This window comes from Rutidosis leptorrhynchoides, chromosome 4, assembly GCF_046630445.1.
Source record: "Rutidosis leptorrhynchoides isolate AG116_Rl617_1_P2 chromosome 4, CSIRO_AGI_Rlap_v1, whole genome shotgun sequence".
Lineage (NCBI taxonomy): Eukaryota > Viridiplantae > Streptophyta > Magnoliopsida > Asterales > Asteraceae > Rutidosis > Rutidosis leptorrhynchoides.
In genome coordinates, this window is record NC_092336.1 from 354,912,713 (window position 1) to 354,939,630 (window position 26,918).

A 26,918-nucleotide genomic window follows, 5' to 3' on the forward strand; every position below is an offset into this window, starting at 1 on the left:
TATTATTATTATTATTATTATTATTATTATTATTATTATTATTATTATTATTATTATTATTATTATTATTAACATAAGTATTACTATTAATATTATCATTATTATTAATATGATCATTACTAAAACTTTTATTAAAACTATATTTCTATCAAAAAAAAATTAACATTTGTTTTTATGTTATTTTAGTATTTTATACTTATTAAAATTTCATTTAGGTTAGTATTATTATCATGAACATTATTTATATAAATACTTACATATAACGAACTATAGGTTTTTAAATATAATACTAAACATATAATTATATATAGATATATTAATATAATTAAATAAATAAATATTAATTATTTCATATGTTTATATACAAAATAGATAAATAACATATAATTTAAAATATAATACATATAAATAAAGTATATGTATTAAATAAAATTTAGTATAGAATTTATATAACTACAAACACATATATATTATATAATTAATAAACGAAATTATGAGACTTCCATTATATGTTTTAATAGATATACAAATGATATAGGTTCGTGAATCCAAGGCCAACCCTGCATTGTTCAATGTCGACATATGTATTTTTACTACAAAATACAGTATTGTGAGTTTCATTTGCTCCCTTTTTAAATGCTTTTGCAATATATATTTTTGGGACTGAGAATACATGCACTTTTATAAATGTTTTACGAAATAGACACAAGTAATCGAAACTACATTCTATGGTTGAATTGTTATACCGGATATCGCCCTTGTTGAACTTGGTAGCCTAAGAATTGGTGTTTATTATAATTGCCACCAATTGACGCGAATCCTAAAGATAGATCTATGGGCTTTGACACGCCCCAGTCAGAGAATTTGAACTGCTTTAGTACTTCGATGTTTATATGTTTGGGGATATTCTAGATGCATTTTGTTAATGTCAGTTACCAGGTGTTCAATCCATATGAATGAATTTTAAACACTTACGAGTGTATGATTATTGATTAAATGAAATCTTGTGGTCTATTAAAATTATGGAAATGATTGATTATGATAAACTAATGAACTCACCAACCTTTTGGTTGACACTTGAAAGCATGTTTATTCTCAGGTATTAAAGAAATTTTTCGCTGTGCATTTGCTCATTTTAGAGATACTACTTGGAGTCATTCATGACATATTTCAAAAGACGTTGCATTCGAGTCATTGAGTTCATTAAGATTATTATTAAATCAATTATAATTGGATATATTATGAAATGTTATGCATGCTGTCAACTTTCAATGTAATGAAAGTTTGTCTTTCAAAAACGAAGTCAATGTTTGTAAAATGTATCATATAGAGGTCAAGTACCTCGCGATGTAACCAAATGTAATGTATTCGTCCAGATGGATTAGGACGGGTCCTTTCAATATAGAGGTCAAATACCTCGCAATATAATCATATGTTATTGTATTCGTCCTTATGGAATAGGACGGGTCGTCTCAGTGGTCGACCACTATTGATGAATAATAGCCGACCAATAGGAAGGTACCATTCCACTTTGATCATTAGTATATATAGTAATATTGCTTAAAAGTATTATAGGGCTAATTTTGTCGTGTTCTCTCGACTTTATGTTTTTCTGGTATTGATTGTAGATGTTTGCTCTCTTCTTGCTTGGTCAATTTTTCTTTCTTAGGTTCACTTTATTTTTGTTCCATGAATACTTTTTTGTCTAATTTTTTCTACGTAGATAGTTTATTTCTTCGATTGTTGTGTTTTGTTTTAGTGTTCGTTTTAGTATGGTTCTTTTAAATTTCATTTTTAGATAAAGTCTCTCTAGTTATTTTGCTGAAAAAAATATACTTTGTTTCAATTAAATACTTTGAACCTATCGAAATAAACTTTAATAAATTGAGAAAATAAATTTATTGGTAACAAATAAACACAACAACAACAACAACAACAATACCCAATCCCGCGCCTGCGAGGTATGGGGGAGGTAAGGTGTAGACAATCCTTCCTCTACCCTAAACTAGAAGAGAAGTCGTTTCTGTTACCACGAGTCGAGAGAATTCTCCACCCACGGTAAAGGAAATTCATCCCCCTCTCTACTCCAGGGTAGAGAGATTGCTTCCGTGAGGACCTCCGGCTAAAAAAAAGACTCTTTTTTTTTTTTTAAACTAGAAAATAGAAATTAAAAAATAAATTAAAACATACAAAGATAAATAAAAAATAATAATAAAAATAATAATAATAATAATAATAATAATAATAATAATAATAATAATAATAATAATAATAATAATAATAATAATAAAATATAGGGGGGACGCCATGAAAATGGTAGAATCAGATTTTCATGGGGTTTAAAGCATGCCTAAGAATCAATTTAGGCTCTGAGCGGCAGTCAAGACGCCACTAAAACGACGCTTGTCGTTTCCTCAATAAATAGAGCCAAAAGACCTTATGGACAGCAACTCGAGGGCATGCCGGGTGGAAGTTGTTGTGCAAGCAAAGAGCCAACCACCCTTAGCAAACCAAAAACCACTCATGCACCTTTACGGTAGACACCCCCGAAACCACCCAACTAAGAGGAACCAACCAAGTTCTAGAGCAAGGGAAGTCGTCCTCAGCCATAATGGTCCCAAGATGCACCGAGCGATGCGAATCACTTGATCATACATACATGCATACATACGTACATACATACACACATACCTAAACCTACGTACACACCAGACATACCTACGTAAATACATGAGACATACCTACGTACAAGTATGAAACATACCTACGTACATACATACATGCATAAAGCCACACATACAACCATACATACATAGCATAAACACCCAGTCCTACATAAACCTATTAGCAAAACATACATACATGAGTGAATATACCACACCTGCAGACAAGTAAAAAACAAGCATACATACATACCTACCTACAAATATACATACATAAAAAACAAACTCACATATAAAAACGTGTGTAACTGCATCACACCTTCATTACAAAACCTACATGCATGCATACGTACATACAAACATACAAGAACCTACGTGCATACGTACAAACAACCAAGCAAGCATGCATACATCCAAAACCAAAGATACCAAAAACATACTCATTTAATACTATTAGTAACAATACATAAAACTAATAAAAACGATAGTAATAGTAATACAAATAATAGTAATAATAATAGTTCATATAAATATTAATAGTAATAAATATTTGTAATACAAATACTAATACACTAATAATTAATAATAGTGATACAAAAAATAATAATAATAACAATAACAATACTAATAATTATAATAGTAAGAATAATAACAGTAATAGCAGTAATAGCAGTAATAACAGTAATAACAGTAATAACAATAACAATAACAATAACAATAACAATAATAATAATAAAAGTAGCCCTACTCAACTATTCTTATTCTAGCCCTCCACGCATCCCTATCAGAAGTCATGTCCTCGGTCAACGAAAGCTCCCTCATGTCGAGTCTTAGTCTATCCATCCACCTACGAATAGGTCTACCCCTTCTCCTTACACCATCTACCGTGAGTGCCTCAACTCTCCTAACCGGGGCAATACGTGGTCGTCTCATCACATGCCCAAACCAACGAAGTCGTTCTTCTCTTAGCTTGTCGATGATGCTACTGACTCCAAGTTTTTCCCTAAACACACCATTTGGTATCATATCTAGCATGGTTTTACCACACGTCCACCTAAGCATCCTCATTTCTGCCACCTCCATCCTTCTCTCTTGGGCCTTCGTCATTGGCCAACATTCTGATCCGTACAACATGGCAGGTCTGATTGCCACCTTGAGGAATTTTCCTTTCAATTTGAGTGGTATCTTCTTGTCGCACAAAACCCCTTTCGCTGCTCTCCACTTCAACCAACCTACCTTAATACGATGAGTCACGTCCTCATCTATCCTCCCTGATTTGTGGAGGACCGAGCCTAGATATCTAAACGACTCTTGTGGGTGCAAGATCTGGTCCCCAATGCTGATGTTCCCTCCAACATTAAGTTCATCATCAGTCCTACCGAATTCGCAACTAAGATATTCCGTCTTTTGTCTACTGATCCGTAGCCCATTTTGTTCTAGGGCTTCCCTCCATTGTTCTAGCCTTCTATTAAGCTCATCCTTTGTTTCCGATACAAGCACGATATCATCGGCAAAAATCAGACACCAAGGGATGTTCTCTTGTATTCCTCGATACAGCTCGTCGAGGATCAAAGCAAAAAGGAAAGGACTAAGGGCCGATCCCTGGTGCAACCCTACTTCTATCGAGAAATACTCTGTGTTTCCCACAGGCGTCTGAACGCAGGCCTTCGCCGCATCGTACATATCCATAATAGCTCTAATATATCTACTTGGGATACCCCTAACGTTAAGGGTCTTCCAAATCAACTTTCGCGGTACCCAATCATAGGCCTTTTCCAAGTCTAAGAAGACCATCTCTAGACCCTTTTGTTTCTCCCTATACTTCTCCATAACGCTTCTTAAAATATGAATTGCCTCCATCGAAGAGCGCCCTGGCATGAAACCAAATTGGTTTTCGGAAACCGTAGTTTCGCGTCGGAGTCTAGTCTCAATCACTCTCTCCCAAAGCTTCATAGTATGACTAAGTAATTTTATGCCTCTATAATTACCACAGATTTGGGCATCCCCTTTATTTTTGTAAATGGGGATAATCTCGCTGAGTCTCCATTCCGTAGGCATTTTATAACTTCTAAGCGTCTTATTGTAAAGACACGTCAACCACCTGACACCATCCTCGCCTAGGCACCGCCACGCCTCTATTGGGATCTGGTCTGGTCCAACAGCTTTGTTTCTACCCATCTTTCGTAGTGCCGATCTTACTTCTTCCTGACTGATTCTCCTACAGAAATTGTTGTTCTGGAAATGTCCTATTCCCAAGTCCTGCGGGTCCTCTTGGCGCCCGGGTCCTTCACCCACGAATAGAGATTGGAAATACCCTTCCCATCTTTTCCTAATTTTGTCTTCCTTTACTATGGTTTGACCGGCTTCATCCTTGATGAACTTGATGTTATCTATATCCCTCCTCCTACGCTCCCTAGCTTTAGCAATCCTGTAAATATCATTTGCTCCTTCTTTGGAGTCTAGTTTCCTATACAAAACTTCATACGCTTTATCTTTTGCACGGGCAACGGCCTTCTTAGCTTCTCTTTTAGCTTCTTTATACCTTTCTTCTGCCCTAGTTCTGTCATCACGTGTCCCGTCCCGACATGTAACGAGCTCCCTAAACCTCAGTTGCTTAAGTGCGACTTTGGTTTGAACCTCATCACTAATCCACCATGATTCTCTACAAGACTTGTGTCCTCTCGATGTCCCTACTGCCACACCTAAGGTTTCCTTGGCGACATCTCTAATAGTTGATGCGAAACTATTCCACATCTGATCTGCATCCCCATGAGTAACAGTATCCATTACTGCCTCTACTCTTTCCAAAACAGATGCTTTGAAAGTTTCGGCTTTCTCTTCATTCAGATTCTTCCAAAGGATCCTAGGTTGGGTGGGTCTCCCTCTCCTAGTAACCCGTCTCTGCGAAACCAAGTCCATGACCAAAAGTCTGTGTTGAGTGGAACAGGTCCAGGGAGTCAGGGCTTTACAGTCTCTGCAGGTCCTAAGGTCCCCTTTGCGAAGCAGCAAATAATCAATCTGAGTACTATGACCTCCACTGTGGAAGGTTGTTAGCTGAGCTTCCGTCTTCCTAAAGAAAGAGTTTGCAACAACCAAATCGTGGGCAACAGCGAATTCGAGAATGGAGCGTCCTTCTTCATTTCGAACTCCGTACCCAAAGCCCCCATGGACACCCGCATATCCGTCTGAAATCGTTCCTATATGTCCATTAAGGTCTCCCCCAATAAGTAATCGATGATCAGCGGGGCAACTCCTCACAACTTCATCTAACGATTCCCAAAAGCGACTTTTTTCTTCTTCGCCTAAACCAGCATGAGGTGCGTAAGCGCAAATAACCATGTAAGACTCCTCCTGGATAACTAACCTAACCGACATAATCCTATCGCTACACCTACCCACACCCACAATATTATCCTTATGACGGGGCCCTATAAAGATCCCTACCCCGTTTCTAGCTACTCTGGAACCCGAAAACCACAACTTGTAGTCACCAATGTCAACCGCCTCTTCACCCTTCCATCTGGTCTCTTGAACACATAATATGTCCACTTTACTCTTAAGTAACGTCTCTACAAGTTCACGGGATTTGCTCGTCAAACTTCCTACATTCCAACTACCTACTCTAATCCTAACACGAAAATCTCTACCCCTTCTAGACCTAGCCGCCCCTAAGCTCGAAGGACATGACCTCACGTGACCATCACTACGACTAGAGTCTATCTTACCCTATATAATAGACAAAAGGGAAAAGGCAGAAGTGGCAATATAATATAAAAATAAAAATATAATATAATAATAACAATAACAATAATAATAATAATAATAATAATAATAATAATAATAATAATAATAATAATAATAATAATAATAATCACTAATATAATAGTATAATAATAATAGTCAAGGATATAATTAATAAACACAACTTTGAAAACCTCAAGGATATGAATACGCAAATACAGCGAAAAAGTAAAGCAGAAATATCACAGAGTATGGACTTAAGGAAAAGGGATCAGAGAGCCAAACACAGCCTTGTAAAGACAAGGAGTTTCCGGAAGGAGAGATTTCCGGCAGCAGTGATTTTCGGCAGCTCCAAGGCAGCAGACGGCGAAAATGGCGAGGTTTCTCATTTACTACAAACCCTCGCTAGTAGATCCGTTATGTTACCTTCAGATCTGAGAATTTTGTGCCCTAATTGAAAAGGTATTGACAAGTAATTGATCGGATCCAAATTGATAAGTGGTGAAATTGTGGGTGCGTACATCAGACGTTATGATAAATGAATAATGTGCTCCAAAAAAGGAAAGTGACAGAATATTTAAGTAACTGAGTAAAGCAAATTTGTTGTCAGCTTCCACCGGATTTGCAACAACAGTTGATTCGTCTTCCAGTTGTGGCTAATAAGGGCAGATTTATACCAATTTCTTACTTGTATAAAGATAAACTTGAGAAGACAGCTTTTCAATGTAAGCTTGCTGTGGCTAATAATGAAATTGAGGTGAGTATATATTGATCGAATATCTAATTAATATAATATATTTGATTTAAAATTAATAATTAATTTTAGTATAACAGTTAGAGAATTTAATATCAGGGAAGCAAGTGCAGCACTAATATTGATAGCAAAGTGAGCATACCACAAAAATTAATGGCAATAAGTAATAATATGAACGTAGTGTAGATAATTAATCTGTGAATTAGAAAGAGGTAAAAAGGGAGTAGAAATAACCCAGTCGAGAAAACAAGTTTTCAGATGTTCTGAGAGTCAGAAACGTCCAACCAACTAGGTGTGGAGACGGCAACAACAATAACTCCGGCAAGGTGTCAGTGGCGATGTTACACTGACCGGGAAAACAAGATTCCGACAGGGTGGCGCGTGGCGCGTGAGAGTGCTGCTGCCATTGAGATTTGCCGGGTTTTGATCGTAAAAGAATTTCCTGTTAATCGGTGGTGGTGGTGTACTCAAAGAGACCAAGATCAGAGAGTAAATTACAGTAAGAAATTATGTTGTAACTTGGAGATGTGATGGAGCCGTTGGAGAGAGAGAGAGTGTGTTTTTATTATTTAAATGTTAATATGATATTTGAGGCCAAATACTTTAAAGGAGTAGTAAATATTGTATCGCACATCCTACATTGGTAACAAATAAAGTTAATGTAATATTCTAAATTTCTTTACTCAATAAAAGTAGACACTATGATTGAAAAAAATGAATAAATAATGAATTATAATAAATAAATAAATATGCAAATCTATATATTTATATAAACCTCTAAAATAATGATGTCATCATTCACTATTATTTTTTACTTTTTCTTAATCATGATGTCATTATTGATTAATTAAAATTAATTAAGCAATATAGTTAATTCTAAATAAAACACTCCATAACCATATATACAAACTTTAAAACAAATTGTACATTCTTTTACAAAACATTCTATAAACACATTACGAACTTTGAATCATATTATACAACCTTCATATAATAATTGTATTTTAATTTTTTTTTTAAATTTTAAGAGGCATTTGTTATTAGTAATTACTAATAATTATTATTAAAATTATAAATACTTAATTTTATGCAAACTTTATTATTATTGTTATTTATTATTATAATTAATTATATTATTATTATTATTCAAATATAAGTTCTCTTTACGGGATTAATTACGTTACATATGTATGCGAAATACATGTCTCAATAAAAGATTATAATGTAGACTTTTTATGAAAAGGAAAATAATAACTGTGATGAAAATCGAAAAAGGGTGGTGTGAGAAAGGGGTTGTGTGAGAATAAATGTAGTTCATTTATTCAAACCAAGTTAAGTACATCAATATGTTTTAAATATAACAACAAATTTCTTAGTTTGAATCCATAGTTACACGAGGCATTAAACTAAATGACTTTTGCATTTACAATCACTTAATACATAAACATATTATTAAACTGTTTCGTTTAAATAAACTAGTGATTCCACGGGTTATTTCACTCAGGTATAAATATAATCACTTATAATTATAATTATAATATAAATAATTAAATAAATAAATTATTAATTATTAATTATTAATTAATGACTATCATAATCATAATCATAATCATCACAATAAATGGCAAGTGGGGTTTCTTTAAAAAATAAAGGACTCCACATATAGGTTCAAACAACCAATACAAAAATAGTTTCCTTTACACCTTTTTATTTTATAAATGAAAAAAAAAAAAAACACACAAACACATACATTTCTTCTCTCCTTCCTTAACACTTCTCCGACCAAACGCGGATTCGTTGGTTTTATTCATCTTCTCGCCGTCCAATATTTCTCTCTCTAAAAACTTTCTTAATTAAATCTTGATATTTCACACACAAACACTAACTAAAAGGTGTAAGCTTTCTTAATTTTTCATCAATGGCTATTTCAAAGATTGTTAATAGTAACAAAAAACATCCCCAACATCATCAGTATCAAATCTCTGTATCATCTGAGATAATTAGTAGATTATCATCTACAAATTTACAATCTTTAGTTGATACACCTAAAAAGACAGCTGCTGTTTCAAAAATTGGGATATTATACAATAAAGCAAGGGTCTTTAAGAACCCCAAGATTTGGTTTTTATTGTTTTTTCTTTGTGGGGTTTTTGTTATGTTGAAAAAGATTTGTAATTTTGACTCTTTTTTGTCATACCCATGTGGGAATAGTGAAAAAGATGATAGCTTGAAGGTACATGGAAATGGGGTTTTGAGTTCTGTGGTCAAACTTGAAGAAAAATTTAAAGAAAAGAGTGATTTTTGGGAACAACCAGATGGGTTAGGGTACAGGGGTTGTTTGGATTTTAGTGAAGAATATAAGAAATCAAGTGTTGAGATATTGAAAGATAGAACAAAGTATTTGGTGGTGGTTGTTTCTGGTGGTATGAATCAACAAAGGAATCAGATTGTTGATGCTGTTGTGATTGCTAGGATTCTTGGTGCTACTCTTGTTGTGCCAATTTTACAAGTTAATGTTATTTGGGGTGATGAAAGGTATTATTTTTTTAATCCTTCTTGATATTTCATATATTGTATGAACAATATTGTATTGAATTTTGAGCATTGAGAACTTGCTTGAATTAGGATCTTTTATGATTATTGTGCTTTGAGCCCCAACTTGATCATATTGTTTTATTTCATATATTGGTATTGATTCAATTGCGATGAAATATATTTGTATTGATTGGATTTGTAATTTGTTGGTGCAGTGAATTCTCTGATATATTTGATGTTGAGCACTTCAAGAAAACTTTAGCTGATGACGTTAGAATAATTTCGTCGTTGCCATCGAATCATTTGATGTCAAGACCAGTGGAGGAAAAACATACTCCACTTCATGTTTCGCCTCAATGGATTCGATCTCGTTACCTCAAAAGGGTATGCAAAATATCTTTCCTTACTATTGAACTCATTTCGCCACTAGTTATTCGAAGAACACGTTTAGCTTCCATTAGGCTAACTATGTTGTTTACTTTGTGAAGATACCAAAAGTTTATAGAGTGATAATTCATATTCCTAAGTTTGATTTAAAACTAAAAGGCATCATTATTTCTAAATTTCACCGCTTATAAGTTGAAGTTCTTGGTTTGCTTAGTTAATCAACAATAGGGTAGGTTCCATTAGTCAAACTATGTTGATTACTTGGTCAAGATACCAAAGTTTTACACAGTCATAATTCCTAAGTATGATTTAAACAAATAGGCATCATTATTTCTACATTTAGCCGCTTGTAAGTTATCGTTCTTGCTTTGCTTAGTTAATTAACGTCGATTTTTTTATTTACTGCAGATGAGAAGAGAAGGTGTTCTGCTACTAAGAGGTTTAGATTCAAGGCTCTCTAAGGATCTTCCTTCTGATCTCCAAAAGCTTCGATGCAAGGTACAACTACAGTGAAATTGATTGTTACAAAGTTTAAAGTAATTTAAACGATTATAGTTTTGAATGTGAATATATAAATTTTGTAACTTTTGTAGGTCGCTTTTCATGCATTGAGATTTGCCCCACCGATTGTTGAACTAGGAAACAAGTTTACAGAGAGGATGAAAAGCAAAGGGCCTTATCTTGCTCTTCATCTTAGAATGGAGAAAGACGTTTGGGTCCGAACCGGATGCCTACCTGGGTTGACTTCAAAATATGATCAAGTTATTTACAATGAGAGAAAGCTTCGACCTGAGCTTTTAACTTCGAGATCAAACATGACTTACCATGACCGAAAACTTGCTGGTTTATGTCCCTTGAACGCCCTGGAGGTCACACGGTAAGCGTTTTAAAGCCATCTTTTTCAACTAAGTTTCAGTTTTCATTGTTATTGCGTTCTGAAAATAGTTATATAACACTGGTTAGAGTAAATAAAAAAGGGGAGGCAGAAGATAGTGTTTGGATACTCAGATGTTAACAAAAATGACTATAAAAAACATTTTTTGAAAAAGAACAAAGGTTTTTTGAGATGAGATTGAAAAGTGTTTGTTTTTTAAGATGTTTTTGCCTAAAGATATGTGGACCATATCTGTAAAGAAATGTGGCTTAAAGGTTGGTATGCTGAATAGTAAAAACGATGTCTGCAGCACTTAGAAACATATTTGTAAGTCTGTGGCGTTTGCAGACAAAATAAGACATTTTTTATCTTATGCCTTTAGAAACACAAACAGTCTGCAGTAAAAACGTCTGCGGGTGCGCAGACGTAAGACAAAATATTTACAGACTGAAAAACAAAACGACGGAAGTTTGCTAAAATTGGGACCTTTTAGGGAGTACTTGGTGGTTGATCAAGTTTGACTTTGACCGATATTTACCGTGTTTTGACCAATTTTGACTGATTTTCTGAGTAATCCCGAGTTTTTGCCGAGTTATGACCGCTTTTCAGAGTAATCATGAATTTTGGCCGAGTTTGACCGAGTATACGCCAAGTAATTCCGAGTTCTACAACACTTATTTAGGTTAAAATGATGGCTAATTAGGAGGTACATTTAATTAAACATGACCTGAAGTCAAAAATATCGTATAACTGCTTCCAAAATGTAAATTCAAACACCACTTGTATCAGAACTTGAGTTGACCTACTTTATTTTATGTTCCAGGCTGTTGAAAGCTCTACGAGCTCCAAAGAACGCGAGGATCTTTTGGGCAGGAGGGGACCCGTTAGGCGGTAAAGAAGCATTGCAACCATTAATAAAAGCATTCCCTAATTTCTACAACAAACAAGACATTGCTAAACCAGGAGAGCTAAAACCATTTGCAAACAAAGCTTCAATTATGGCTGCCCTTGATTACATTGTTTCAGAAAACAGTGACGTTTTCATGCCTTCGCATGGAGGAAACATGGGTCATGCGATTCAAGGACACAGAGCGTACGCAGGGCATAAAAAGACGATTACGCCCAATAAAAGACAAATGTTATCTTATTTCTTGAACCCTAAACTTCCCGAAAAGAAATTCAACAAGATAATTTATGATCTGCATCGTGATTCTATGGGTCAGCCGATGATTAGAACTAATAAAGTGGGACGTGATGTTACTAAGTATCCAATACCTGAATGTATGTGCAATGATACAATGAGTCATTGAGAAGGGGTATATTCGTCTTTTTAGTCCAGAGAACAGAAATCAACTGTTTTTGAACTGGGATGATAGTTGAGGTCGGTTGGTACAAACTGCAAACTGTTGTAATTGAGAAGAAACGAAAGAAGGCATATATGATTCGATAGTTGTTTTCGATTGATTTATTCTTTTTTATTACACGAGTGTATCCGAGATTGGTATATAATGTACATAAAAAGTTACAGATATACAATCATTTACACAAATCTTTATTCAGTTGATTCCTTCTTTCTGAGTACAAGGACTATCAGTATGTTGATGTTTTTACACTTTCAAGCACAAGAATGAGAGTTTAATACAAACGATGAACAATTGTATCTTTCGATTATGCTGCTCAATGAAACATATTTTTCGAAAGATGATTCAAATGGCAGTAAAAAATCAAATTACTTGGCTCTAAACGACTAAACGATCAAACAAGTTTGAGTAAAATCAAGACAAATAAACAGTAGATGTATCAAGTTAACATGACAGGTAGGTATATCATAATTAAAACATTACCAATTTCATTATGAAATATCATAACATTTTGCAAAGAATCAAACCTTTCATCTATGAAATTTAAGTAATCAAACACAACTAGTAAATAAAGCATTGCAAAGAACTATGAACCTTAAAATCATTTACCAAAACCCGAAAGATCTTACACTCTACAAACTTATCTACGCTGCTCCTAAAAACTCAAAAAGATGATAATAACTAAATCGAAAAAACAGCAGAATTTGCTGAGAGTTTTGGAGCAAATCTAGTTTGAAAAGTGAAGCTTTGAAAGCTTAGGTGTCACCTTCAGAGTGACATCACCATACGGTTCATCTTGCTTTACATCAACAAGGTCACAAGTCTTCAAAACCTATATCATACACGAGTAGTAATCGTTAATATTAACTTGAAATAAAAGTTTTAGCTTATGTGAATTTTGGAAAACATTTGGTTTTGTAATTTTGAAGCAAATAGAGTTTATAAACCTGTATACCGATTGTGAATCAAATAAAGTTTGGTGAGTGTTTGCTGACTTCAAAAGTAGAATGTATACCACATCGAAAGAGTTAATAGGATAGTAACAGTTTTAACATCAATTTTTACATCTGAACCAAGTATATAGGAGGGTCGTTTTAACCCATGTTCTTGGCTTATCATTAAAAAATTCAACATCCATTTTCAAAATAGCCTTATAATGCTGGCTACATATTTGCAAACCAATGAAGATTTTAAACATCTAAAAGATAAAAATAAATGTGGTAACGGTAAAAACTTACCAGAGTCTCAAAAAAGAATCGAGAGCAAACTTTTCTTGTTTTTCCTTGTAGAATGCTTTTCATACTAACAGATCCTACGTTTTCAGAATTAGGAGTAGCCGTTGATTTTTCCTTTATGTATTGTGCTACAGCCCTGCACATTGATCGAATATACATCAATTAAAAGCCACAATATTATTATTAAAAAATATATATATATATATATAGGACAGAATCATAAGCAATACCTAGTTCTCGGTAACAGCGAGCCAGAATCTGGTGGTGATCTACGTTGCCCAGACGAATTGGGGGTATCCCTCAAACCTATATATTCATATATTCAAAAATGAGACATTAAATATGTGCACAATTACAATTGAAGTCAAATAAGTCAATTTCAAGGTAGAATTTGAAATGTTTGGTCAATGTTCAGGCAAAAACACACATATGACATCGTTCATCAAAATGAATGGAAACAGTATATATTGTAAAAAATGAACTTCTAAATACAAACAAAATCAAGTGGATTTAGATTCAAAGAAACAACTCTTTTGATCAAGGAAGTCAAATGTACTTATTTTTAATAGGATTTTGCTAACGATGGCCCTAAGAGCTGTCGTTAATGCACTTCAGGTTGTTGTACATTTTAGTAACTGCCAATATAAAGTCAATGTTTAACTTCCGTGTACAACCATTTCCTGGACACTAACGACAGCCCTTAGTCGTTTACTTAATCCAAATGTTTATACTCTAGTCCACTGTGTGTGTAAATATATATATATACACTAACCAACTTCTCAAACAAATAACAAAAGAATAATACAGATGTATTCAAAACAGCACAATTAGCAATTAAAAAAATATAAACTCTACGACACTAATAACTCAGCTTACCTGGTGTAGCCTCATCATCTTCCAAACACGCCAGCTCCTGAAATACCAACACAATAATGAGTTTTGAATATCCAACATAAAACTATATACTTCCAAAAAAATAAAAATAAAAATATTCTACAATAATATTAAGCACAATAAAACATACCCCAGCATCATCCACCTCAGGAATATCAGATAGACCACCACTATTATTAAAACCTTGATGACTTTCAGAAAACGGAAACGGTGTTTCCGTTTCAGACACAAAAGATCCCATAGATGACGTGGGGTCCGGTGTGGACCCGATACCAGTCCCTACAGTAGTCTGAGCCTGATACATCTTTGACCCAATGTCACTACTTATTGCAGGGGTATTTTCAGCTTCTGTACGTGGAGAATTAAACGATCTGTTATCTGGAGACATATTTGGTAACATATTGTCATTGGGGTCCACAAAAGCAGCAGAACGTCCAATTTCCATAGCATCAGGAGTAGGTTCTTCAGTGGGGTCCCCAAAACCAGCTGAACGATTAACTTCTGCAGCATCAGGATTAGGTTCTTCGGTGTTAATCAGATTAGGCTTTGAAGACACATAGCCGTCCTCAAACATTTGACAATGATTATCACACAACCCTGTTTGTTGATTTCAAAATGTAAGGTTTTTTTTACAATATTTGAATAGTTAATGTGGTTTTATGTTATATGTAATGTAATGAATGCAAAAAACACTAACCAGTAATTAATGGGTCAAAAAGGACTTTTTCCTTTTTGTAAGCGTTGTTTCGCTTCCAAACACCCAAAAAAGATGACACTCCTTTTCTTTTCCGTTTCAAATCGCTAGGATCGTCTATAGATTTTTTCATGAACCTATAATAACAAGAAAACGTAACAATGAACCACAGACAAATAGACATATTAAACTTTTTTAATGAATAAAAATCTTACTCGTTAGTCAAAACTGTAGCTTTATCGTACTTAATTCTTCTACGTTTTACCCGCGGCTGCTCAGGTGCCACAACTGGTTCAACTGGTGGAGGAGATGGTGCTAGCCCTGAAAACCATATGAACAATAATGATTCAGGCCAACTTAATAATGGTCGTATAAATTGGAGGTGGCAATTTGTACCCATTTGCTTTTGAATTGCTTGATCTTTACAGGGTTCAACAGGATAATAAACAGATAAAGTGCACATATTAATGCCCTAAAATTCATAGTACACAACAAACTACTCGAGGTTATAATGTATGCAAATGAGCTTCCAAATTATTGCTATTTTACGTATTTTGTTGACATGGCATCCTATATTGCTGACATGAAGGTAAAGTTACCATAAAATACAACAATAACTGGTTCTATGGGTCAAACTGGATTGCCATCAGTGTACTTTAAAATCATAAAACATCTTAATCTTAAATCAATTCAACAAGAAAAAACAGATTTTTACGGAAATAATAAAACTAGCAACATCTAATGACATCCTATTAATGATTAAAAGTTTGGACAACAATGTTGAAGATCATCCACAACTTTTCAATCCAGATACACACCTAACAATTTTAGCCAACCTAACCAAAAACTGACCACCCAATTTACCCACTTTTAGTATTTATATTATATATATCATTGAAAAAGACTAACTCACCGTACGAGACATGAGGGTCTGACATGTCTTGGAAAACTTCTGGTTCAGGCTCAGAATGAGCTGATTTTTGTGGTTGGGTTTGAATAGGAGGTGGAGAAGGCGGTCCACCATGATCCAAAATCTCATCGAGATTCGATGAACCGATACCCTTTTCTTTTGTGAGCTGCAACTCCAATTCTAAGTCTGGTTCAACCGTCTCAGGAAGAATTAATTTAAATGGAGTAGTCATATACGAATTACCACCATTATCAGCTTCACGTTGATATTCAGGTGAGGGTAAGTTATCTTCATTACGGAACGTGTCATTAGATTCCATTTGATCATCAATAACATGATCTCGGGCATCTTCCATTGTTGGTGGTGGAGTATGAAGACTACATTAAATAAAACGTATTGACATCTCAAAACATCACACTTGAACAGTTACAAATAAATAAAGATAAACACAAGCATTTATTTTATTTAAGAAAAAGACATATATGATTAGCTTTTTTTATTAACATTTGAAAATAAGTCTAGATTGCTCATCATAAAGACGATATATTTTAAACATTTTCTCAAGAACAGTATTGGTTTTCAATTAAAATTAAAGCTGACATCCCCAAGTTTATCTTAAATATTTTAAGGCTAACAAATATTTGTGAATTTAACAAGTGATTGCCTTCAAAAATAGATAGTTAAAATAGATTATAGAAAAACCATATTTTGACACCTTTTTCCTTGTTCTTTAAAAATCTTTTAAATATGTAAATTTGACTATAAAAACATTAATTATGTAACAAGTTCAATAAGATGATCTTTATAGTTGTGCTGCCAAACAAATACATAGAAGGGTAATATCTATAGTTGCATACTTTTCTTCCACAGCAATCAGCCTCGGTCCTGAAACATCTCCAGAGGGAGATGGAGTATTGGGTGCATCCTATCAAAAAAAAAAAAAGAATCAAAAGTTAGTATTAAACTTACACAAAAACACATACATTAATCGCTTTTATATAAATAATTGGCATTAAATAATTACCTCACCAACAGCAATCCTAATATATCCTGAAGGAGTTTGATCTACCTTTTTTGAAATTCTAACTGGACTGTCATCTGAAAAAACAATAAACTTAGATATCTTACTTTCAAAAGAAAATAAATAAATACACAACTATTAATCAAAGCCTATTAAAACACCATACCTGCAAATGAAATATCTTCGTTGCGTCTAAGATGGCTGTCAGGAGAACTGTGAATTACATACCGTTATTATATTATGTTCTACATCATTAAAGTAATAAATCTACGGTTTATTAATTAATTTATAATGGAAAACTTGTCATACCGATTGGGGTCATATTCGTCGATATCCATCAAATCGAGAGCAAAATTATCAGGCAAAGTGATGGATTCAAATTTTGCTTGATTGGCATCTTGTGGAAGATTAATATCTGCATATGCATATGCTTTGCTGAGGTCTATACTTAGAGCATTATAGTCATGCTGCAGATACTCCACTTTCTTTGAATATATCCGAACAACACCAAGAAGAAGATGACCCGACATTCTCAATGCAATCGGTACTTGGGGATACATTATTTGCTCTACGACATTATATATATGCATAGTCAGTTTATCACCATAATAATCTCGAATGTTACTAAGTAACAAATACATTTAATGAACCATAAAATCATTAAAAGCAATATCGTACAAAATACAATCAATCACAAAACAGAAAGGGGGGTTTTTTAACCCAGCAAGTAAACAGCTTTTTCACCAATGGTGATTGATTAGAACCACTCTCATATGTCTTACCATCTACATTAGTAATTTTAGCCTTCTGTGTATACTTACATACACATTCATATGTGAAAGGGAAAAAACACATTAACTTTGTATAGTAAGTATTTAAAGCAAGATCTAATCTTTATGCCTTCATTACCCTCCTCAAGAAATAAAAAATAGACTTCTTAAAGACCAAAAACAATCATGTTAATATGCAAATATACAACTTGTTATCAAAATACCAACTAATTTTAATACTTTCACTATCTAAACAGATAGATGCAGAAATCGTGTAACAATGTAAAACCAACATTAAAATATAATTATAGAAACAGTAAATTATACATTCAGGCCTTCTTTAAAAATTAAACAAATCAAAGATTTCAGATTAACAACAGGCAGTAGAAAAATGTAAACTTTTCATTCGTGCGTTCAAAGAAAAACGAGTAGAAAAAAAACAAGAATGCACCACATACAAAAATCAAGAAACACATACAGCAATGACCCAAAAAGATACAAAAAGAAGATAACTTTATACCATAAAAGTGTAAAAGATCACAAATTTTTAATAAAAAAAATCAGTTGAGATCAAAAATTGAACTAACCAACAGTTGATGGGATGTTAATGGTGATATAATTCGATTTCTTGAGCCTATTTTGAAGATGAGCGGCACACCAGACTGTACCCAGTGGACCTTTTTTTGCAAGCAGATTATGTGAGTAAAACATTTTTCTAACTTTTCAGAAACGGAAAATAATCAGATGATCGAGTTTCTTGAAAAAATTGGGTGAGTTAGAGTTAGGGTTAGGGTTAAATAATTTTGGGGAAATATACGGACGCGGGAAGGAAATGGCGCTATTTTAGGAAAATATATTCGGGTATGTTTTCAAATAACGTTGTGGGCTGGGATGCAAAAGAAATGGGTTTTTATTGGTATGGGCCGGATAATTCTCTAACGTGACATTATCTATCTTCTAATTGTGAGTCTATTTTGTGACTTTCTATCGGTCAAAAACACACTACTCACGTTTTGTGTTCTCTTGCCATTATTTTATCTTTATTTTTTAAATGCTTTATAAATAATAGGTTTTACATTTTTTTTTTTAAATATTTTTTGCCTTTGTGGGTTGCTTTCAAAAAAATGCTATTTTACTCAATTGTGCTTACATGATGGTCGGCCCATATACTGTAACGGTGTTATCCCCAAATGACCATCTTTTTTTCTCTTTTCTTTACTAAAAAAAAATGAAACTATCGTCTCCCGTTTCAGCCATGTCTTCTCCCTCACCTCCTCCCATACCTTATCCCTTACCTTCTTGCCCTAATATCATCTTTCTCCATCTACCTCCATCATAATATTTGCGTGAACAATTCTTCGATTGGAGAGAAATACACATACTAACTTCACACTGAGGTCAAGCCGGAATTCAAGTCGGTAATTCATGTTGGGAACTATATTGCCTCGAACACGGCATTCAGCCCGATGGCATGATGCCTAGGTTTAATTGTTATTCCTTTTTTCAGTAATTTTAATTGTGTATGCGTTTATATGTGTTGTGGATTCAATTGATTTAGGTTTTTTTGAGTTTATATAGTTTTATTTTAACGCAATTGGAGTTTTTATTAATGTTTATGCGAAATCACTGATATAATTTGTTTATTGGATGAAATTACAACACAACATCAAATTTATAATTTGATTGATTTAGGTATAAGCCAGTTGAAGCCCTAAAAACTGCTGTTGAAGGATCACCTCCCAAAACCAGAGATGAACGTTGCAAGGTGCTTAAACTGTACCTATCTATATATTTTGAACATATGTTTGTTAAGTAATTACTAATCATGATTCTGATTAGGTTGAATTTTTTTCAATGTTGCGATCTAATTGTTACTATAATTGTCATAATAATCTGATTCATTACCAAATGATTCAGTTATAGTGTGTAACTTAATGTTAAGAAATGTGGACTGTTTATATTACATTTGAGCTGCTTGACGGTGTATTTGGTTGTTTTTTTGACTTTTTGGCTTAAGATTTCACCTTTCTCCTTCTTTCTCAATTGTTAATTAGTTACATCCAGATTTAAAGTTTAAAGCTAGGGTTCCAAACCTTTTCACGCTTCCGAGTTTCAAACCCTCTTGTCCTGTAATTATGGCGAAGAACATGAACAAGAGTAAGAAAACTTCTTCAACGGCTATGAACACCAATGAGACCAACGTTGTATCACCTCAAGGTATATATTTATTTATATCTAGACATGGTCGCGTTACTACCCATAGCGGTAGAGAGTTAATCAATGACGGACTTGATCTAGATAGCTCTGTAAATTCAAGGTCACCTCAATTTAGTTTCTGTGTTTTTCTAGCTTTTAAACTTTTGAGTAATTTGAGGTTTTTGTATTGGTAGGCCACTGTGGCTGATTTGTGGTTGATTTGCAGGAGGCTATTCATAAGCAAAGTAAGTTGTTACTGAAATCTAATTGTTGTTTAAGTTTAGGTTACAACTCTACACTTTTGATCTTTAAATTAGCTGTGATTTAACAGCTTGAAGTTGATACAGACTTATAAGTGTTAGCTAGCTGTAATTGTATTTTTTTTACTCTTAGGTTCAATGTATTAAATTCAGATTTGATCCTAACAATTGTTCTGTATTTTTAGTAATTTTTTATGTTATTATTTTTTTGTTTTTATTTAGTTCATAATATCAGAATTGTTCTCTGTTATCTTCATTCTACTTCTGTTTATTATTTATGGCTTAAACATTATATTACTTAACTGTAATATTTTGACTCATGGGTGTTTTTATGAGTTTTGCAGCATGTTTTTTTTGGTTTTTGCATCAAGTTTTTTATGGTCTTTGTAGCAAAGATACAGGTTATGTTAAAACTAACATCCATGATTCACAAAATATGAAAGATGATGTAAGTTTCAAGTTGCTGTTTGAGCTAAATCATCCTGCTTTGTGTGCTGGTAACTTGGTCTCAACTATGTAAAATGAATTAGAGGTTGGTTATGGGTTAAAGTATATAAAAAAAAATAATAAGAACTTAACTGGAGCAGCCGAGGTATTCTTTTATAATTATTATGCTTTTTTCATGTTATGTTAATCGTAGGTACATAGTCGCTTATTGAACATGTTGAATGATGCATGTGTTTTGTGCTGAAATTGTTGACTGTTACATGTGTTTTGACTACAAATTAGGTTGTTGATTACTAATATTGTTGATTATTACAAGCTTCTATTTTAGGTTTTCTAGATTCTATCATATCAAAGAAGATTGCGCTACTTTGTTATAGCTTTATCAACAGGTTTGGTTGTTGCTGTTTTAGTGAAGCAATTTTAAAAATCTGTCTTTTATAGTTATATATGTGTGTGTGTGTGTGTGTGTACGAGTTATGTATATGGTAATTGTGAATTTCTTAAGAGTTTTGAGCTGTGTGATTTTTTAAATGAAGGTATTTTTTTATATGAAAAATGAGTGCTGGTATTTGATAATAAATAAATACCAGTAAATATAAAGGTTGGGCAAATATGAGAATAGATGCATTTGTTAAATAATTTAATTGAATAAATTGAAAGTTTTAGTAAACATAAAAAGTCAGAGGGCATGGCAACTTTCTATATGAGGGAGTGTTAGGTTTCTTGGTTTACATGGTGCACACCCGATGTAGTTGGAAAACCATGGTTATATAATGATTTAGTGATTATTATATGTGCTGCAGTTTATATTATGAAACAATGTGGATATCGATGGGTGGGATTGTGTTTGCAGGTGGAGATAATGACGGACCATGGTTTCTGCAAGCATATTGGTAAATGTCTGAAGATCCTGGTATGTATCTGTGACGGTGCTATTGGTGTCACTCGAGAAGTCCTTCTGGTATGTTGTTTTCGACTTTCTTCTACATATACCTATCTTTTTGGTAGCGAAAGTATATGCACAACTACTGATGTATAGTTAGGAGAGTATATGAATACAAGGAAGAAAATATTTAAATTAGTATGTCAATTACTCTTCATGTTGGTTGTAGCTGTAGCTGCTTCGACGAGGCTTCAGGTGCTATATGTACACTTTATTGAAAGAGCATCACTGATACATGCAAAAAAAGAAGCAACGTTGCAAGATTGTTGTATAATTACTTAATAGTAGTTGGATACTTTATGATGTAAACTATGGTAAATTTTCAACAACTTAGTAGTTACGGATGTATGTTTATGTGACGCTCCGTACAAAATCAACGTGTACGGATCATCAACAATAGGTCCATTACACGGTACAATACTACATGCTGTTTCAAAACAAGTTTTGCATTCATGAAAAGGTAACGTTTTTACCAACGTCAAATGTTTTACAAAAGATGACGTCTTTACCAACGTCAAATATTTTACAAGGATAACGTGCTTCTACGAATAGAAAGTATTAACATAAGTACGTGACACAAAGGTCATTACAAAACCATTGTTCAAATGTAACATAAGTTGTGAATGCAAAGTAAAAGTTCCATGATTGAGACATCTCTAAACAATGCAGCGGAAGTCTAACACAGCGGGTCTGTAACAGCAAGTCTATGACACCAAGACTATAACAGCAAGTCTAACAGCGGAAGCAACAACGTCTAAGCACCTGAAAAATACATGCTTAAAAAGTCAACACGAATGTTGGTGAGGTATAGTTTGATTGTAAACAACAATGTAATGTAGACCACGAGATTTCGTATTCAAAACAGCATCTCAAATTTGTATGATAAAGTATATGTTTATCCGTGGGCACCCGGTAACTAACTTAACAAGTAATATTACCCCCTAAAAGTACACTTGGCGAGTGCGTCTGTTTACAAAGTATTAAACACCCGTTGAATGCTAGCGCGACTAGCTCGAGTGGGGATGTCAAACCCTATGGATCCATATCTAAGATTCGCGTTCACCGGTTCATAAACCAATGACTAAACATTACCGGGCTAATGGGAATCTTTGTGCCTTTATGTCACCCACACATATATAAAGTTTAAGTACTCGTGTCTAGTATGTAAAACATAAAAAGCGCATGTATTCTCAGTCCCAAAAATAGTAAAAGTAGAAAGGGAGCTATAACTCACAGTGATTGTGCGGTAAAATCGATATGACAATGTAAGCAAGTAGTAAGTCGGTCCAAACAAGTAAGTTGGTCGATCCCAAAGGTCCTCAACCTAAGTCAAAGGTTATTAGGTCAGTAAATTGTCCTCAAAAGTTTTAATAGTGAATAAATTAAGTTTAAGTATCATCATCATCATCATTCGTAAAAGATAAAGTAAGTTTTCAACAAGAATAGAGATCGAAAAAAAAGGCTGAATTCGGACAGCTGTTACGACCTCTATACAAACCGAAAAGATGCTTGGTCAGTGGCCAAGGTTCCGTATGTGAGTCCTCTAACCGCTGTCCAATTTTCAGATCCTATCTCGATGTCGTTTGACCGCAGTGACGGTTCAAGCACGAGTTGGTCAGAATTTTCAGCACGTCGTTACAAAGGCGTAGTGATTTTCGGAAGACTATAAATCCTAAAACGTATATCGGATTTAGGCGAGTCCTAAATGAAAAGTCATCTACTAGAACAGAAATATCTGAAAATAAATTTTCCAGAAGTCCTAGGAGTCTGATCAGACCCCATAAAACAGCAAACAAGTGCTCCGGTGGGTTTCTTGGTGCTTGATGCTCATCACGGTTCTCATCCTTGATGCGTGTAAGCTTCAAGTGTACAACTCTTTGATGTTTTAGCATCACTTTGATCAAGTTTCAACCATAAACACACAACTAAGAGTAAAAGCTAACATTCTACAAGTTTTGAACATCAAGGTTGTCTCTTTATTGCATAAACACAATAAAGCTTTAACCTTTGTCCTTTTGACACAAGTTTATACATCTTCATCATATGAGATGATGAAGACTTGATTTTTATCACCATAAAAATCAAAAAAAGGTTCCAAGTAAGTGAGATCTACAATAATAACTTAGATCTCAAGTGTTAAGAAACCCTAAGCTAGAAAGCTTAGATCTTTACAAGATTAATGAGACCATAAACTAAAAAGCTAAGATCTAGTAAAAGTAATGAGACCATAAGCTAAAAAGCTAAGATCTAAACAAAATAATAAAACCCTAAGCTAGAAAGCTTGGATCTTTAATGTTCTTGAAGATTCTTAAAGCAAAAGGCTAGATCTTCAAATTTCATGAAGATCATAAACACAAGTTTTGATCTGTTTAACAAAGTAAAGAGATCATAAGCTAGAAAACTTAGATCCAATAAAGTAATGAAGATTCAAAGCTAGAAATCTTGAATCTTTCATGTTCTTGAAGGATTCAAATCAAAGTTTGAATCTTCAAGATATAACAAGATCAAGAAGCTAAAAAGCTTGATCCTTTAATGATGATGATGATGTCGTGTAGAAGAAGAGAAGAAGAAGAAGAAGAAAATTTAAACTTACAATTTTTTGTGTGAGAAAGACTAGAGAGAAAATTAGAGAGTGAGTGTGTGTAAAATGAGAATGAGATCAAGTGTGAAATGGGTAAATGAGGCTTGATATTTATAGTGGTTGAGGTGGTGCTTGGTGTGTCAAAACCGTAGGGACATGGAGGGGACAAGGGGATAACTTTTTGCTTTTTGTACGGTGGTGGTCTAAAGGTGGTGCTTATTGTTGAGATCTCATGCAGCATGTGTGATAATGGTTAACAAAAATGCTAGTATATTGGCTCATATTAATGGATTTTTGTCCTACTTCTTAATGGGTCATAATCTATTTAAAATTAGGCTAACTTAAAAGTCTAATAACTAGAGTAGGGTGGGCTTATGTCCAATAAGGTAGAAAGTCCAACAAGACTAACTAGTTTGCTATTTTACTCAATTGTGCTTACATGATGGTCGGCCCATATACTGTAACGGTGTTATCCCCAAATGACCATCTTTTTTTCTCTTTTCTTTACTAAAAAAAAATGAAACTATCGTCTCCCGTTTCAGCCATGTCTTCTCCCTCACCTCCTCCCATACCTTATCCCTTACCTTCTTGCCCTAATATCATCTTTCTCCATCTACCTCCATCATAATATTTGCGTGAACAATTCTTCGATTGGAGAGAAATACACATACTAACTTCACACTGAGGTCAAGCCGGAATTCAAGTCGGTAATTCATGTTGGGAACTATATTGCCTCGAACACGGCATTCAGCCCGATGGCATGATGCCTAGGTTTAATTGTTATTCCTTTTTTCAGTAATTTTAATTGTGTATGCGTTTATATGTGTTGTGGATTCAATTGATTTAGGTTTTTTTGAGTTTATATAGTTTTATTTTAACGCAATTGGAGTTTTTATTAATGTTTATGCGAAATCACTGATATAATTTGTTTATTGGATGAAATTACAACACAACATCAAATTTATAATTTGATTGATTTAGGTATAAGCCAGTTGAAGCCCTAAAAACTGCTGTTGAAGGATCACCTCCCAAAACCAGAGATGAACGTTGCAAGGTGCTTAAACTGTACCTATCTATATATTTTGAACATATGTTTGTTAAGTAATTACTAATCATGATTCTGATTAGGTTGAATTTTTTTCAATGTTGCGATCTAATTGTTACTATAATTGTCATAATAATCTGATTCATTACCAAATGATTCAGTTATAGTGTGTAACTTAATGTTAAGAAATGTGGACTGTTTATATTACATTTGAGCTGCTTGACGGTGTATTTGGTTGTTTTTTTGACTTTTTGGCTTAAGATTTCACCTTTCTCCTTCTTTCTCAATTGTTAATTAGTTACATCCAGATTTAAAGTTTAAAGCTAGGGTTCCAAACCTTTTCACGCTTCCGAGTTTCAAACCCTCTTGTCCTGTAATTATGGCGAAGAACATGAACAAGAGTAAGAAAACTTCTTCAACGGCTATGAACACCAATGAGACCAACGTTGTATCACCTCAAGGTATATATTTATTTATATCTAGACATGGTCGCGTTACTACCCATAGCGGTAGAGAGTTAATCAATGACGGACTTGATCTAGATAGCTCTGTAAATTCAAGGTCACCTCAATTTAGTTTCTGTGTTTTTCTAGCTTTTAAACTTTTGAGTAATTTGAGGTTTTTGTATTGGTAGGCCACTGTGGCTGATTTGTGGTTGATTTGCAGGAGGCTATTCATAAGCAAAGTAAGTTGTTACTGAAATCTAATTGTTGTTTAAGTTTAGGTTACAACTCTACACTTTTGATCTTTAAATTAGCTGTGATTTAACAGCTTGAAGTTGATACAGACTTATAAGTGTTAGCTAGCTGTAATTGTATTTTTTTTACTCTTAGGTTCAATGTATTAAATTCAGATTTGATCCTAACAATTGTTCTGTATTTTTAGTAATTTTTTATGTTATTATTTTTTTGTTTTTATTTAGTTCATAATATCAGAATTGTTCTCTGTTATCTTCATTCTACTTCTGTTTATTATTTATGGCTTAAACATTATATTACTTAACTGTAATATTTTGACTCATGGGTGTTTTTATGAGTTTTGCAGCATGTTTTTTTTGGTTTTTGCATCAAGTTTTTTATGGTCTTTGTAGCAAAGATACAGGTTATGTTAAAACTAACATCCATGATTCACAAAATATGAAAGATGATGTAAGTTTCAAGTTGCTGTTTGAGCTAAATCATCCTGCTTTGTGTGCTGGTAACTTGGTCTCAACTATGTAAAATGAATTAGAGGTTGGTTATGGGTTAAAGTATATAAAAAAAAATAATAAGAACTTAACTGGAGCAGCCGAGGTATTCTTTTATAATTATTATGCTTTTTTCATGTTATGTTAATCGTAGGTACATAGTCGCTTATTGAACATGTTGAATGATGCATGTGTTTTGTGCTGAAATTGTTGACTGTTACATGTGTTTTGACTACAAATTAGGTTGTTGATTACTAATATTGTTGATTATTACAAGCTTCTATTTTAGGTTTTCTAGATTCTATCATATCAAAGAAGATTGCGCTACTTTGTTATAGCTTTATCAACAGGTTTGGTTGTTGCTGTTTTAGTGAAGCAATTTTAAAAATCTGTCTTTTATAGTTATATATGTGTGTGTGTG

The 26,918-nt window shown here is 33.6% G+C and overlaps 3 protein-coding genes across 3 annotated transcripts in view; 1 reads left to right on the forward strand and 2 right to left on the reverse strand.

Moving 5' to 3' along the window:
- The window catches only part of LOC139841779 (uncharacterized), a 44,802-nt gene extending 37,875 nt beyond the window's left edge, over window positions 1–6,927 (reverse strand). The window contains exons 1-2 of the mRNA XM_071831981.1: window positions 6,805–6,927; window positions 4,781–6,389 (exon numbers count right to left, since the gene is read on the reverse strand). Of these exons, the coding sequence (XP_071688082.1) occupies window positions 4,781–6,389; window positions 6,805–6,927 (1,732 nt within the window). The remainder of the gene's footprint in view (window positions 1–4,780; window positions 6,390–6,804) is intronic.
- Window positions 6,928–8,906: 1,979 nt separating this feature from the next.
- LOC139843771 (O-fucosyltransferase 20-like) lies at window positions 8,907–12,509 on the forward strand. The gene is made up of 5 exons (XM_071833921.1): window positions 8,907–9,693; window positions 9,909–10,077; window positions 10,489–10,578; window positions 10,674–10,957; window positions 11,778–12,509. The coding sequence occupies exons 1-5, from the start codon at window positions 9,077–9,079 to the stop codon at window positions 12,262–12,264; spliced, it is 1,647 nt and encodes a 548-aa protein (XP_071690022.1). The 5' UTR covers window positions 8,907–9,076; the 3' UTR covers window positions 12,265–12,509.
- Window positions 12,510–12,935: 426 nt separating this feature from the next.
- Window positions 12,936–18,550, reverse strand: LOC139841781 (sister chromatid cohesion 1 protein 3). The gene is made up of 13 exons (XM_071831983.1): window positions 18,427–18,550; window positions 17,379–17,637; window positions 17,236–17,282; window positions 17,073–17,146; window positions 16,906–16,973; window positions 16,052–16,425; window positions 15,354–15,459; window positions 15,142–15,275; window positions 14,575–15,041; window positions 14,418–14,463; window positions 13,781–13,856; window positions 13,554–13,686; window positions 12,936–13,147 (listed from the first exon to the last, which is right to left on the reverse strand). Exons 1-13 carry the CDS (start codon window positions 18,548–18,550, stop codon window positions 13,043–13,045), a joined length of 2,013 nt encoding a protein of 670 aa, XP_071688084.1. The 3' UTR covers window positions 12,936–13,042.
- Window positions 18,551–26,918: the final 8,368 nt, after the last annotated feature.